Genomic DNA, 12,999 nt, shown 5'->3' with positions numbered 1-12,999 from the left:
TATCGACAATAGCCAAAGTATGGAAAGAACCCAAATGTCCATTGACAGATGAATGGATAAAGATGTGGTATATATATTTAAAAATTTTTTTTTCAACTTTTTATTTATTTTTGGGACAGAGAGAGACAGAGCATGAATGGGGGAGGGGCAGAGAGAGAGGGAGACACAGAATCGGAAACAGGCTCCAGGCTCCGAGCCATCAGCCCAGAGCCTGACGCGGGGCTCGAACTCACGGACCGCAAGATTGTGACCTGGCTGAAGTCGGACGCTTAACCGACTGCACCACCCAGGCGCCCCTGTGGTATATATATTTAATGGAATATTACTCAGTGATGAAAAAGAATGAAATCTTGCTATTCCCAACAACATGGATAGTACTAGAGTGTATTATGCTAAGCAAAATTAAGTCAGAAAAAGACAAATATCCCATGATTTTGCTCATGTGGAATTTAAGATACGAAACATGAACATAAGGGAAGGGAAGCAAAAATAATATAAAAACAGGGAAACAAACTGTAAGAGACTGCCAAGTACAGAGAACAAACTGAGGGTTGTTGGGGGGGGGTGGGGGGGGGAAGAGCTAAAGGGGTGATGGGCATTAAGGAGGACACTGGGTGTTATATGTAAGTGACTCACTTCTAGGAAGAAGAAAAAAAGGGTCATGGGCCTGGTTAGTGATGATCAGAGTTGCACCCCTACTAAGTTATAGAGCTTAAGGATGTGGCTAATCTCCAGGATAGTGTGCTAGTCTCTACATCAGTGCCTAGGGGGTGGCCATCTGGAGGCTGAGGAAGGTCATTTCCCTGCATTTCTACTGCCTTTCTCCCTCTTCCCTCTCTTCCACTGTGTTCACCAGTACCTTAAATTCTTTATATGGTGAATAATGCTTTTCAATCTTACTACTGAGGTTTAGAGGTAGATGCTTTCAGAAGCAAGGATTTGGTGTGCAAAGTGCCCATGTAGTCATATAGTCAGCGTCTAGACCTCTGGGAGACGCAAGTATGTGTGTGTGGTAGGCATAAGGGATGGACATGACAGCAAGCCTGGGGCTAGGGAAATGGGAGGAGGTAAGTGAGCATGATGTTTTCTCAGTTCTGTTGAGGATATCACCTGGCTAGGTGTGAATTTTCAGAAGTTTTATATGAGATTTTATATGAGAATCGACACCAGTTTGTGCTGGGTGGGTGATCTGGTTCTACTGTGTGCTGTCCTGCCTGAATTGAATAGGATCCAGTTGTCTCTCAGCCCCTTTAAATAAGCTGTTTATTAGCCCAAGGATCTTGTTAAAATACAGATCCTGGTACAGTTGGGTCAAGATTCTGCATTTCTAAGAGGTTCTCAGATGATGGTGATGTTCCAGGGTGCACGTGGTGTTCGTTGCTGAGGGTGGCAGTTGGATTTCAGTGTGCCTGCCAAGTGTGATCAGTGGTTAATGCCAGTGGGGCTGTGCCTTCAGTGCCAGGCGATGATAGTTTTACTCGAGAAGATACGTGGCTCCTCCAGCACCCTGATAAAGGCTTTTCTGGGCTCTGCATGTTACCCCAACTCTGTGCAGAGGGTCGGCCTACATGTTTCTAATAGGTATTGGCAGTGCTTATATTTGGAGCCTCCTCGTTCTTTACCTTTTTCTCTCCTTAGTGATTCACCCATCATCTGTCATCACCAGCTCTTCAAAGACAGTTCACACGTTTTACGTGGAAGTTTAAATCACTGATAACTGACATTCCTCCCGAGAAGGCTGGTATCTTTGGTGGAACTAAGTTGTGGAACTTAAGGATCAAGTCTCAATTCAGCTGTGAGCTGGAGTTGAAAGTGTTTAGGAACACCTGCCTGGTATCAGTGAAGTACCCTGAGGCAGTGCCCAGCCTGGCCTACATGAGGTGGCATCTGCTTTGCCGTGTCTTTTTGGGAGAGGACAGGGAGGAAGGAGAAATGGTTATTTCAGCCCTGTCTAGCAGTGGCTAGTAGCCATTGTAAGCACCCCAATTATGTATAACTTCATACTCATGCCTTCACATTCCCAGGATCCTGTTCTGATCTTGGATGTCACTTCAGTGGATGTTGGCTCTGATAATGTCACCTGAAGTTTCCTGGTCCCCCATCCTTGCTGATTGCTAAATAGCTCTCATTGTAACTTCACTGTGCTCAGGAAGCTGTGGTATTTAAAAAAAAACAGTCTGTCTTCTGTTCCCTCCCTTTCTCCCTCCCCTCCCTCTCTTGGTTTCCTAAGTATGCACACCTGCCTTACTACCTATCCCTCCTTGCTCTTTGTACTGACCATAGATGAAAAAAAATTTTTTTTTTTTCAATGAAATGTGAAGTTTTCCTCTGGTGAAATAAATTTCCATTTTGAACGTTCGGCATACAGCATGAATGTTTATTCACTTCTTAAGCTAGTACCACTCAGAACTGGGTGTTGTTGCAGAAACAGTTTAAAAGCCAGGTGGGCGCTATCAGGTTGGGAGGAAAGCAAGTGGGTCATTCTAGTGGATGATCACTCATCTGCCAGGACCTCTGAAAAGGAAAAGGTCAAAATTCAGTGTCCACTGTCCTGCCAGTGCCATCATAGATGGCTTTTCTTCCACAATGGCGATGTCGGAGGTAGTGTGTTGTAATGCGGGGAGGAGGCATTGGCCTTGGCGTGTGGACTGTGTGAGTTGATCTTGTCACCTAAAAGCCGAGCCTCGGTTTCCTTCTCTGCACCCCCCAGGTAAGTGCCATGCTCCCTGCCTACCTCATGTGGTTGGTCGGGGTACAGGGTGACACCGTGTTAGTTAGGGAAGTGCTTTGCAGGTTGTAATGTGCTTCCAAAGGCAGGTGTTGGCCCCCGTGACCAGGAACAAATGAATGGTTTGTTTTTATAAGCCAAGAAGGGATTCAGAACAAAAGCAAGAAATCTTTGCTTCACTGGCTGCAGAAGAGCCTATTCTGATGATAGCACTAATTCCTTTTGTTCACGAGGTGAAGTTATATAATAAAGGTATAATTTTATGCACTCACAGTTGAGTGTTAGCTGCATTTTATGGTTAGGATATTGGGGTTCCCTGGGCCCCAAAGTTAGTGTGCTAGTTCTTGGAACATAGCGAGCGTGCTCTTGAAATACAAAGACTGTGTTCACCTCTCTTCTGAGCCATTTGGAAATCCCAGCCCAGTCTGCTCTCCTGCAGACATTTGGGAAGGAAGAATTAGAAGCTCTTTGCGAGGCAGTGGTAGGGGAAGAAAATTTCTCTTGTGTCACCCATAGGCTGAACTCCATTTGGGACTCCATGGAGACTGAAGTGACCTGACTGGGGCAATGACTTACCCTCGGCCTCTTCCCAAAGGATGTCCTGAAGAAACTTCCCCAGTGCCTGGCCATGCTGGTGGTACTGAGCCCCTGACAGCTTGATTCCAACATCAAAAGGGGCGTTGAACTAGGAGGAGGGGTGGGGAAGACCCAGGAAGTGTCAGAAGTCACACCCTCCCACCTCTGCCCCAAACACACAGGCCTCCCAAAGGATTTCCTGGGCTCTCCGGGTCTCATCACAGGGACAGGGAGGGAGGAGGGTGTGCGGGCCCAGCAGGTGCCAGTGAGAGGCTGCTCAGCCAGATTACTCGCCTTCTTAGGCCTGTTCTTCCCGCCCCTGCCATCTTCAGGAGACTTACCTTGTACTCTTTGCTTACCTCTAGTGAGGTTGCTCATAAAAGCTATGGGGTTCCCGAGATTGCTCCCACTCCCCCTTGTAATTTTGGAAGACCTAAGTTTGAGGTTGCCAATGGTAGAATTTTAGACTCCAGTAGGGAGACCGGGAGGACAGTGGGTCTTGCCAGTGTCCTAGCAGTAGCCCGGGTGGTGGTCTCTGCCCCTCATCTGCCCCCACCTTCTCTCCCAGCCATTCTTCCTCTCCTGGGCACAGGTCTTTCCTTGTTCCATGGGAAGTTAGACAAGAAGCTGACCTTTGCCTGGAAAGATGCTCTGAGCCAAGTGCCCCCTTCTTTCTGTGCCTCTGTCTCTTCCCTTCTCCAGGGGAGCACCCTATTTTCCCAGCTCTGTCAGCACTCTAGCAAATGATTTATTGAAGCTCAGCTTTGGGTAAATGGGGAAGAGCTCTGTTTGCAGCCACATCATGGATTCCCCTACTTAAGAGCATACTGTATCGTTATCTCTGTTCCTCTAGTAGCTGCCTTGGTACCTGGCAACCTGCATGCTGGTCACCGAGATGTCTGAACAAGTCACTGAGGGGATCCTGGTGGTGGGAGGGAGCCTTTGGTCATTGGTCCTTCTGCCACCTGCCCTGGAGCCTCGTCCGGTCCAGGGCTGCAGTGACACCCAGCGTGGAGCCCCCTTGTCTTCGCCAGGCTGGCCCAAGGCCTTGCCTCCGCGCCGGGTGCAGTCCTCCGGGCCTCTCTGCCAGCAGGTACTGCCGTCATTCTCATTTCACACATGAGCAGATGTGCTCCAAGAGGTTGTGAGAAAAACAAATAGCTGCTTGTTGAAAAAACTGACCTTCCTTGTCTCCACTGTGAAGGTGGAGAGAATGGGGAAGGACATGATTGATATTTTAGGAAACTTTGGCCCATCTGTTCTCTCCCATGGGCAATTATTTCTTTCTCTTCCATCCTGTGCCTGACAGGTGACCTGAACAGACTTCTTGGGAACCACATGAGCATGGGTCTGGGGGCCTGCTGGCTGGCAGGGCACCCGGAACTGGGCGGCCACATGGCAACTGCTAATGGGGAGGTTTGCTTCTGGTGACTTGAAAAGGTCCATTTGGCCTCAGTGCCTCATGAGTTCTGTCAGGGATGGGGGCGCCGGGGGAAAGGACAGGACTTGGTCTCAAAAGTCTTACGGCTCTGAAAGTCGATTCCGGGAGGAACGTGTCTGGGGGACGGTGGGGGCCCGGGATGGGACAGGTGGAGCCCCAGTGCAGGAGGGGCTCAGGCAGTAGGTCCAGAGCCCTGCAGCCAGGGATGCAGGCCTCCCCACCTCTGTCAGCTCCAGATTTCAGGTTCTAGTTGAGGCAGCACAGTCCACCTCTTCCAAGGCCAGCCTTTGTGGGAACTGGAAACTTCTGGTCATCCCATCTCTGCCTTGAGTCATCAAGCCACTGAAACCTCTTCCCTGTCTGGGCAAACTGAGCATTAGCCCGACTGGGGTGAGTGTCAGCCACAGGGGCTGCTGGTCTCACCAGGAAATTCCCCAGTTTGAGGATTTGTAGGAATCGAATGGGGCTCTCACATGTGGTGTGGAGGAGGCACCTGAGAGCACCCCTTGGTTCTGCTGAGGGTTTGAGAGCAGGGGTTGGGAGCTCATCCTTTTTTGCTAGAAGAAGCTGGTGGGAGGGAGGGAGGCCAAGGCAGGACACACTCCAGCTTCTCGGGCCAGAAGAGACCGGGGAAGGGCGTTCTTGGGCCACTGTGCATGCTCCGTTTGCCAGACCAGTGAGGGGAAGGGGGGCTTGGGAGCTGGAGTCAGCCGTGACTGCAGGTCCCGCCTCTGCCACACACTGGCTGTGGCGTGTCAGGCACGTGTGCTCACCTGTCTGAACTTCTTTTCCTCGTCTCTACCACAAGGGCAATAATGTCAGCCCTACTTACCTCACAGGTTGTTGTAGAGATTAAATGGTGTGCGATAAGGGAAAGACAGTTTGCAGATGAGATCCCGGTCAATAGACGCAAGCAGTGCGATAATTAAGGACTCCCCCAGGGGAATTCTGGTTCCACTGCATGGAGGCGTCTGTCATCTGAATGCTTGTCAGAACCATCGCCTTAACCACAGCCAGCCTTTCAGGAAAGTTGCATGGAGAACCCCTACAAAATCCCTTTACTCCCTCTCTGTCCTCATGTTCTCTTTATTTCGAAGCTTGCTCCTCACCTCGGGCAGGATTTGTCGGAGCCTCGATAAGCCCCACCGATCCTGTCGTTGTCTACAGATGGGGGTTGGTGAGGGGCCACCAGAGATGGGCTGGCGGTAGCTGGCCTGTCCAGGGTGCCAGCTGCATACGCTCCAGCCCCAAGAAAGGCTGGAGACGCCCAGAGGCCACGAGTTTTCTGTGGGGAAATGCCTTCAGTCCATGACCAGCCGACTCTCGCTGGCTGTCTGTCTTGGCAACATGCGTGCTGGCCCCCTTTGAAATCATCTGGTGTCAGCTAGCACCCCTGCTGTTCTGCTCATGGCTCTGGTCCTGTCCCGTTTTGTTTTAGCAAAGTCCTTTCTCTTAGACATCTGCCTCCTGATGGGAAAAGACCTGGAGCCAGTTCAGGGTCAACTGTTTTGTGCTATTTTACATTTCTTTTTTTTTCTTCTTCTTCTTTTTTTTTTCAACGTTTTTGTTTATTTTTGGGACAGAGAGAGACAGAGCATGAACGGGGGAGGGGCAGAGAGAGAGGGAGACACAGAACCGGAAACAGGCTCCAGGCTCTGAGCCATCAGCCCAGAGCCTGACGCGGGGCTCAAACTCACGGACCGCGAGATCGTGACCTGGCTGAAGTCGGATGCTTAACCGACTGCGCCACCCAGGCGCCCCTATTTTACATTTCTTAAGTAGTCGGTAGGTGGATCCCTGTTCATAGCCTGCCCTCCTCCTCCCTCCTCCCGTCCACTGCCACAAAAGGATAAAACTGCAGAGGAACCAACCCGGATTTCTAGTTGATCCTCTGCCCCTTCCACTTGACTTGTGTCTTCTGGGTGGATCAAGCCTTCTAGAGCTCGGGGCTGCAGTTTGGCTGGTGGCTTCTTGGATTCCTTTCTCTGCTGGAAAGAGGTATTCTCTTTTTAGGGCCCCAACCCTCTCCCTCTCCCCAGTATACTTCTGGAAGCAGAGTGAGGTGTGAACCTATGGTCAGACCCAGATTCCTCCTTTGTGCTCTTGGAGATAGCTGAAGCCCAGAGAGTTTGAGCCACTGCCCAGGTCACACAGCTGGCAGCTACATGGCAAGGCTGGGATGAGATACCCCAATTCGAATGTGGGGCTTTGTGGGGAGACATCTTACCTGTACTTTCTGGTGTTCGGGGCTCAGGAAGCTGGAGCCTGCCATGGCCAAGTCTGCCCACAGCACGCTGAAGAGCAGCAGGCTGCACACGGTCCCCGGGGAGGGCATGGTGTCAGGTGGGCCTGGAGGACAGATGGTGTCCAGGCAGTGGGTCCTCCCCTGTCTCCCTGTGCCCCAGATCTGGTGAGGGGACTTGGCCCTGGGATGTCACTGCAGAGTAGAGAAGCTTTTCCTACCCCTGAGAGAGGGGCTCCCTCTGTTCACTGCTGCCAGGTAGAAGCGAATTAAAGGATGTGTGCCCTCTATTCCCAGGCTGTTGAGCAGTGAGACTCCCCATGTTTGTCCTGGGCCCCAGGGAGCTTGTGCTGAATTTCTTAATGAAGGATCATGAAGCTGGGCCAGCAGGGTCCCCAGGGGATACAGGGGCTTGGGGGGCTCCAGCCGCCCCACGTTGTGCAGCCTCCCCTTTGTTCAGTTGGGCCCGTGAATGGCCAGCAGTCACAGTAAATTAAACCCATAAACCCACACACGAAGAGTAGAGAGAGAGTACCTACCTGGGGTTCCTGGTGGAAGTGGTGCCCAGTAGCTGTCTGGTCCTTATGTAGGAAGCCCTGTGTTTGTTTTAAACTAGCAACCCCTTCCTAACTTCCTGTGGCTGCTTTACATTCTTTGGGAACTCATATGCTCGTGTCCTCTGGGTAGAAATCAGCAGTGGAGGTCACATGCTCGGAGAGATTGCTGCGTTGGCACCTGCTCCAGCTGTCACCAAGTGGTCCCAACTCTGGTTCAGGTGGGAGGGGGGAGGCGGCTCAGGGGTCCAGGTCAGCTTTGCTGTTCTCTGCTGCTCTGCATACTCCCCTTCTGAAATTCCTCTTCTTCCTGGCTAGAATGAGGTGATGGTTACCAGATTTTTAAGAGTTTTTCCAGCCCCAACATGTTATTTTCTGTGACTGATGCTGCTTTGGCTTCCACAAACCTCTGGAGCTCATGGGGATCCTGACTCCGGAAAGTTTCACGCTTCCCCAAGCAGGGAAGTGCCATGATAGAATGAGGAGTCTGCTGGGAGGGACGGTGACACAGGCTCCTGACCGTCCTTTCAGAGGAGGCGGCGTGGGGATCGTTTCCAGAATGCGTCGGTTTGCCTTGGTGTCTCCTGACGTCTTGCCTTGTCTCCCTTCCCCTAGCCAGGTTCTGAGAGGGAACAGACTGGCCCTGGAGGGAGAAGAGCTATGGCCCAGTGCTGGCACAGGTGACTACTCCCAGGGTGATGGGCCCCGGGCAGATGACTAGTAATCTGCCTTGTGTCAGAGCCGCTCCTCAGAGTGGCTTTGAGGATGACACGAGGTGATGGATGTGAAAATCTTCTGAGGTGTCATGCACATGACTGCCCCTTCTGTTCCGGCCAGTGGGATTTGCAAGTGTATGCTGTGGTCACACATTCTTGGATGAGGAGTTAATTAACATCACAGGGGAATCCTTCCCTGTCTGGAGAGCTTCATCTAATTGGATGCCCAGGCAGTGACTCCTAAGGGCTAAATGAGTTGCCTCCACAGAAATTGTAGCATTTCTGAGCAGGAACTCTCTTCGTGCTGGGGCTCAGGGGCTCAGAGCTGGGAGATCAGGAAGGGCTCCTTGAAAGAGGCAGAAGGTGAAAATGGAAGGGAGGGCATCACCCGGTGTGAGCAAAGGTGAACAGAAGGCGTGGGTGTATGTAGAGCGTTTGGGGTAAAGATTAGAAAGTTGGCTGCCTTGGATGAGGGTGTCCGTGGGCAGGGGGGAGGGTGTCATCAGGAGAGGCCTAGAAGATGGTTCTGGGTCAGGTTATACACGGCCTTGAAGGCCTTGCTAGCTCAAGGAATTTGGGCGTTTTCTGCAGGAGGGAGGCCCCGGAAGGTTCTTGAACAGAGGAGTGACAGGATTGTAGAATACAAGAGTTGGGAAGACCTTGAAGAGCTGGGAAGCTGAGCTTTGCTTTCACTGGAAGGAACCCTGAACACCAAAAAGGCCCCAGTCCCCTCAAAGCCACACAGCCTTCAGTGGCAGATGCTGGCTTCCCAGGTTCCTGGCTGCTAGGTCAGTGTCTTCCCTGATAGACTATCCTGATTGCACAGCAAACCTGGGATTCCAGAAAAATCTGCTTGCTGTGAGAGGGGTGGGATTGGGGCAGGGGATGCAGTTAGGCTATCAAGGCAATAGAAGGCTGATCATCAAATGACTGGCCACCTGACTTAAAGGGGGCACTGGACCCTTGTAGAGTCTCTAGGGACAGTGGAGGCATGGGAGGGTCTGGACTAAGCCCCTTAGTAGAAGGTGGGGGACTAAGTACCTTTTCGTGGAAAACCTCTCATTGCCAGATTGCCATAAGGGCTGGAATCCCTCCTTTAGCCCCAGCAGAATGTGAGCATGTTTCCAGGAGGCCTTCGCCCTTGTCAGCCACCTGAGCTTAGATCTCTTGGCTCCTGGGTGTGGACAAATCCGGAGTTCTTGGAGAAGATTTGCAGCTTTTTCAGAGCCCCTTTCCCAAAAGGAAAGCCAAACAGAAGCCCTCACAGACCCAACTATGGTGACCAGGCACCTGCTGAGACATGAAGCCTCTGCCTAATCCGGATGCAGGAGCTGCCAGTGTTGATCCTAGATAAGGCTACCGGCCAGCAAACACCCTGCTCGCTCTGTTATCTTTGGGGCACAGAGAGATGGCCAGTGTGTCGGGAATGACCCTAACCACATACCACAGAGTCGAGGCTGGTAGGGGGAGGGAGGAACATCTGATGGATGTCAGAACTGTTGAGGAAGGAGCCAGGGGACACCCAGAACTTTCCTCGCTGCCCACTCATAGTCATGGAAGCGGAGACAGGCATGCGGTGAGGAATGTATACACATTGGAGCCAAGGGGAGTCTGGAGGAAGACAGTGTGACTCAGGGAAAGGACTGACTTTCCCGAGGCTCATTTTCTTCCTCATTCCTTTCAAGTACGGATCATCTCAAGGCCAGTTTGGCCCCTCCCTGTCCTGTGTCTTTCCCAGAACTTAGCGGGTGCTCATTGCACATGCTTCTTGTGGATTGCTTGCTGGCTGGTGATTTCTTTCCCATTGTGGGGCCTTGCGGGCCTGCCTTAATGAATGGATGGGAAGCACTCATCATCTCTGAATTAATTGCTGTATGTAAATGGTGTCTGAGAACAAATTATACACTTTCTACTACACTTTCATTTCTACTGACAATTTAGTTGGCTTGTGTAGCACTTTTTTCATCAGTTTGGCCAAACCTCTTGTCTGAATGAGGCAGATTTTGGGGTTGTAGAAAGAGGTTTTTATTTTTTGGTGATGGGGTTATAGATAGAAATTTTTTTCTGGTGGGATTTCTTTTTTGTCTTGGTTTCCATACTTTTAGGTTGGCATTGTTCAATAGAAATACCATGCCAGCCTCAAGAGCCTCATAAGTATTTTAAATTTCATTAGGAAATGTAAAACCCAGTGAAATCAACTTAATATATTTTCTTTAATCTAATAAATCTAAAATATCAGTTTGATGTGTAATCAATCTACAAAATGCTTAATGAGATACCAGACACTGGTTTTCTTTTTACGAAATCTTCAAAATTCAGTGCACCTTAAACTTTTTCCAGTACATCTCTGCTCACACTGGCCTTATTTCCAGTGCTTAGTAGCTGCATGTGGCTTGTGGCTGCTGTACTGGACAGCATCATTCTAGGTAATCATGAGTATCATTCTTGCAACTCCTACAAACTTAGCCATGCTCTCTTCCATGCCTCCAGCTGTCTGAGCCAGGTCTTTCCAACCGAGGCTTCCCGTTGTCCTGCTGTCATGGTGCTGGGGCCCCAAGAGTTAGTTTCTCCTACTTTCAATCTTCCTCCCCAACAGCTTCTGCTCTCAGCCTTAAAATATGCCCTGGTCTCTAATCCTGCAAGGGTCTATCTGGCACCGGCCTGCTTCCCTTCACTCTACCACCTCCAGGAATAACTTCCTTTCCCTTTCCCTGTTTCTTCCTTAGTGTACACTGGCCCCTCAAAACCCCAGAGAGAACTCCCATCTACACCCTGTGTTGAATCCATTCTCCGTGTATTGCTGGTAGCAAAGCCATAGTCTAGGGACCACTAAGAGCCATGGGATCTCAGGATGAGGACTTCAAGGCTGTCTAATCTCAGTTTCTGGGTGCAGGCCTGTGCTGGGCTGCACTGGATTCGTGGCGGAGCTTATAAGGACACTGGGTATTTTTATACCTGATTCTGATCTGAAGTGGGGCCCCAGAGTTTATATTTTTTAAAAAAAATTATTTACTTTAAATGGTTATACATTTTGAGGGGGGGGGGTAATGTGTGAGTAGGGGAGGGGCAGAGCAAGAGACAGGGAGAGAGAACCCCAAGCAGGCTCCATGTCCTGTGCAGTGCAGAGCCCCACGCAGGGCTCGATCTCATGAACTGTGAGATTATGACCTGAGCCGAAATCAGGAGTAGGATACTTAACCAACTGAGCCTCCCAGGCGCCCCTAAATTTTTATTTAAATCCCAGTTAGTCAACATATAGAGTAATATTAGTTACAGGTGTACAGTATAGTGATTCAGCACTTCCATACAACATCTAGTGCTTATCATGACAAATGTCCTCCTTAATCCCCATCCCCTATTTCACCCATCTCCCCACCCACCCCTCCTCTGGTAACCATCAGTTCTCTGTAGTTAAGAGTCTGTTTCTTTGTGGCTTTTGTTTTTCCCCATTTTGCTTGTTTGTTTTGTTAAGTTCCATATATGAGTGAAATCATAAGGTATTTGTCTTTCTCTATTTCACTTAGCATTATACTGTTGAGCTCCTCCATTCATGTTGTTGCAGATGACAAGATTTCATCCTTTTTTATGGCTGAGTAACATTCCAGTGTGTGTGTGTGTGTGTGTGTGTGTGTGTGTGTATACACCACATTATCCATTCATTAGTCATTGGAGGCTTGGGTTGTTTCCATAGTTTGGCTATTGTAGAGAAAGCTGCTACAAACATCGGGGTGACTGTGTCCCTTTGAATTAGTGTTTTTATATTCTTTGGGTACACCTAGTGCAATTGCTGGATTGTAGAGTAGTTCTATTTTTAACTTTTTGAGGTATCTCCATTCTGTTTTCACCAGTGGCTGCACCAATTTGCATTCCCACCAACAGTGCAAGAGGGTTCCCCTTACTCCACATCCTCACCCAACATCTGTTGTTTCTTGTGTTGTTGACTTAGCCATTCTGGCACTTGTGATTTGTATTTCCCTGATGATGAGTGATGTTGAACACCATTTCATGTGTCTATTGGCCATCTGTGTGTTTTCTTTGGAGAAGTGTCTGTTCATGTCTTCTGCCCATTTTTAAATTGGATTATCCATTTTTTTTGTGTTGAGATTTTTAGGTTCTTTATATATTTTGGACACTAATCCTTTATCAGATATGTCATTTGTAAATATCTTCTCCCATTCCTTAGGTTGCCTTCTAGGTTTGTTGATAGTTTCCTTGGCTATGCAGAAGCTTTTGATTTTGATACGTACCTATAGTTTATTTTTTATTTTATTTCCCTGCCTCAGGAGACATATCTTGAAAGAAGTTGCTATGGCTGCTGTCAGAAAAGTTACTGCCTGTGCTCTCTTTGAGAGTTTTTATGGTTTGGGACTGACATTTAGGTCTTTAGTCCATTAAAAACAATTTTTTTTAATGTTTTATTTATTTTTTTTGAGTGAAAGAGACAGAGCATGAGTTGGGGGAGGGGCAGAGAGAGAGGGAGACACAGAATCTGAAGCAGCACAGGCTGATGCAGGGCTCGAACTCATGAACTGTGAGCCAAAGTCAAATGCTTAACTGACTGAGCCACCCAGGCACCCCTCTTTAGTCCATTTTGAATTTATTTTTGTGTATGGTGGAAGAAAGTGGTCCAGGTTCATTAACTTGCATGTTGCTGTCCAGTTTTCCCAATACTATTTGGTGAAGAGACATTGTTTTTCCCATTGGACATTCTTTCCTGCTTTGTTGAATTTTATTTATTTATT

At 49.2% G+C, this 12,999-nt stretch overlaps 1 protein-coding gene across 5 annotated transcripts; it reads right to left on the bottom strand.

Moving 5' to 3' along the window:
- Positions 1-2,352: 2,352 nt before the first annotated feature.
- On the bottom strand, positions 2,353-8,021 carry GHRL (ghrelin and obestatin prepropeptide). Of its 5 annotated transcripts, XM_040491987.1 has the most exons (5): positions 6,973-8,021; positions 6,617-6,733; positions 3,305-3,413; positions 3,119-3,161; positions 2,353-2,514 (listed from the first exon to the last, which is right to left on the bottom strand). In XM_040491987.1, the coding sequence occupies exons 1-5, from the start codon at positions 7,078-7,080 to the stop codon at positions 2,499-2,501; spliced, it is 393 nt and encodes a 130-aa protein (XP_040347921.1). In that variant the 5' UTR covers positions 7,081-8,021; the 3' UTR covers positions 2,353-2,498. The 5 variants fall into 5 exon arrangements, 4 of the variants coding, with proteins under 4 accessions (XP_040347921.1, XP_040347922.1, XP_040347920.1 ...); XR_005795642.1 differs by having other exon boundaries at positions 3,119-3,413; XM_040491988.1 differs by lacking the exon at positions 3,119-3,161.
- Between the last annotated feature and the right edge of the window lie 4,978 nt (positions 8,022-12,999).

Source organism: Herpailurus yagouaroundi, unplaced genomic scaffold (assembly GCF_014898765.1).
Source record: "Herpailurus yagouaroundi ecotype Mexico unplaced genomic scaffold, PumYag 183, whole genome shotgun sequence".
Taxonomy (NCBI): domain Eukaryota; kingdom Metazoa; phylum Chordata; class Mammalia; order Carnivora; family Felidae; genus Herpailurus; species Herpailurus yagouaroundi.
This window is presented reverse-complemented; position numbering and strand designations above follow the sequence as displayed.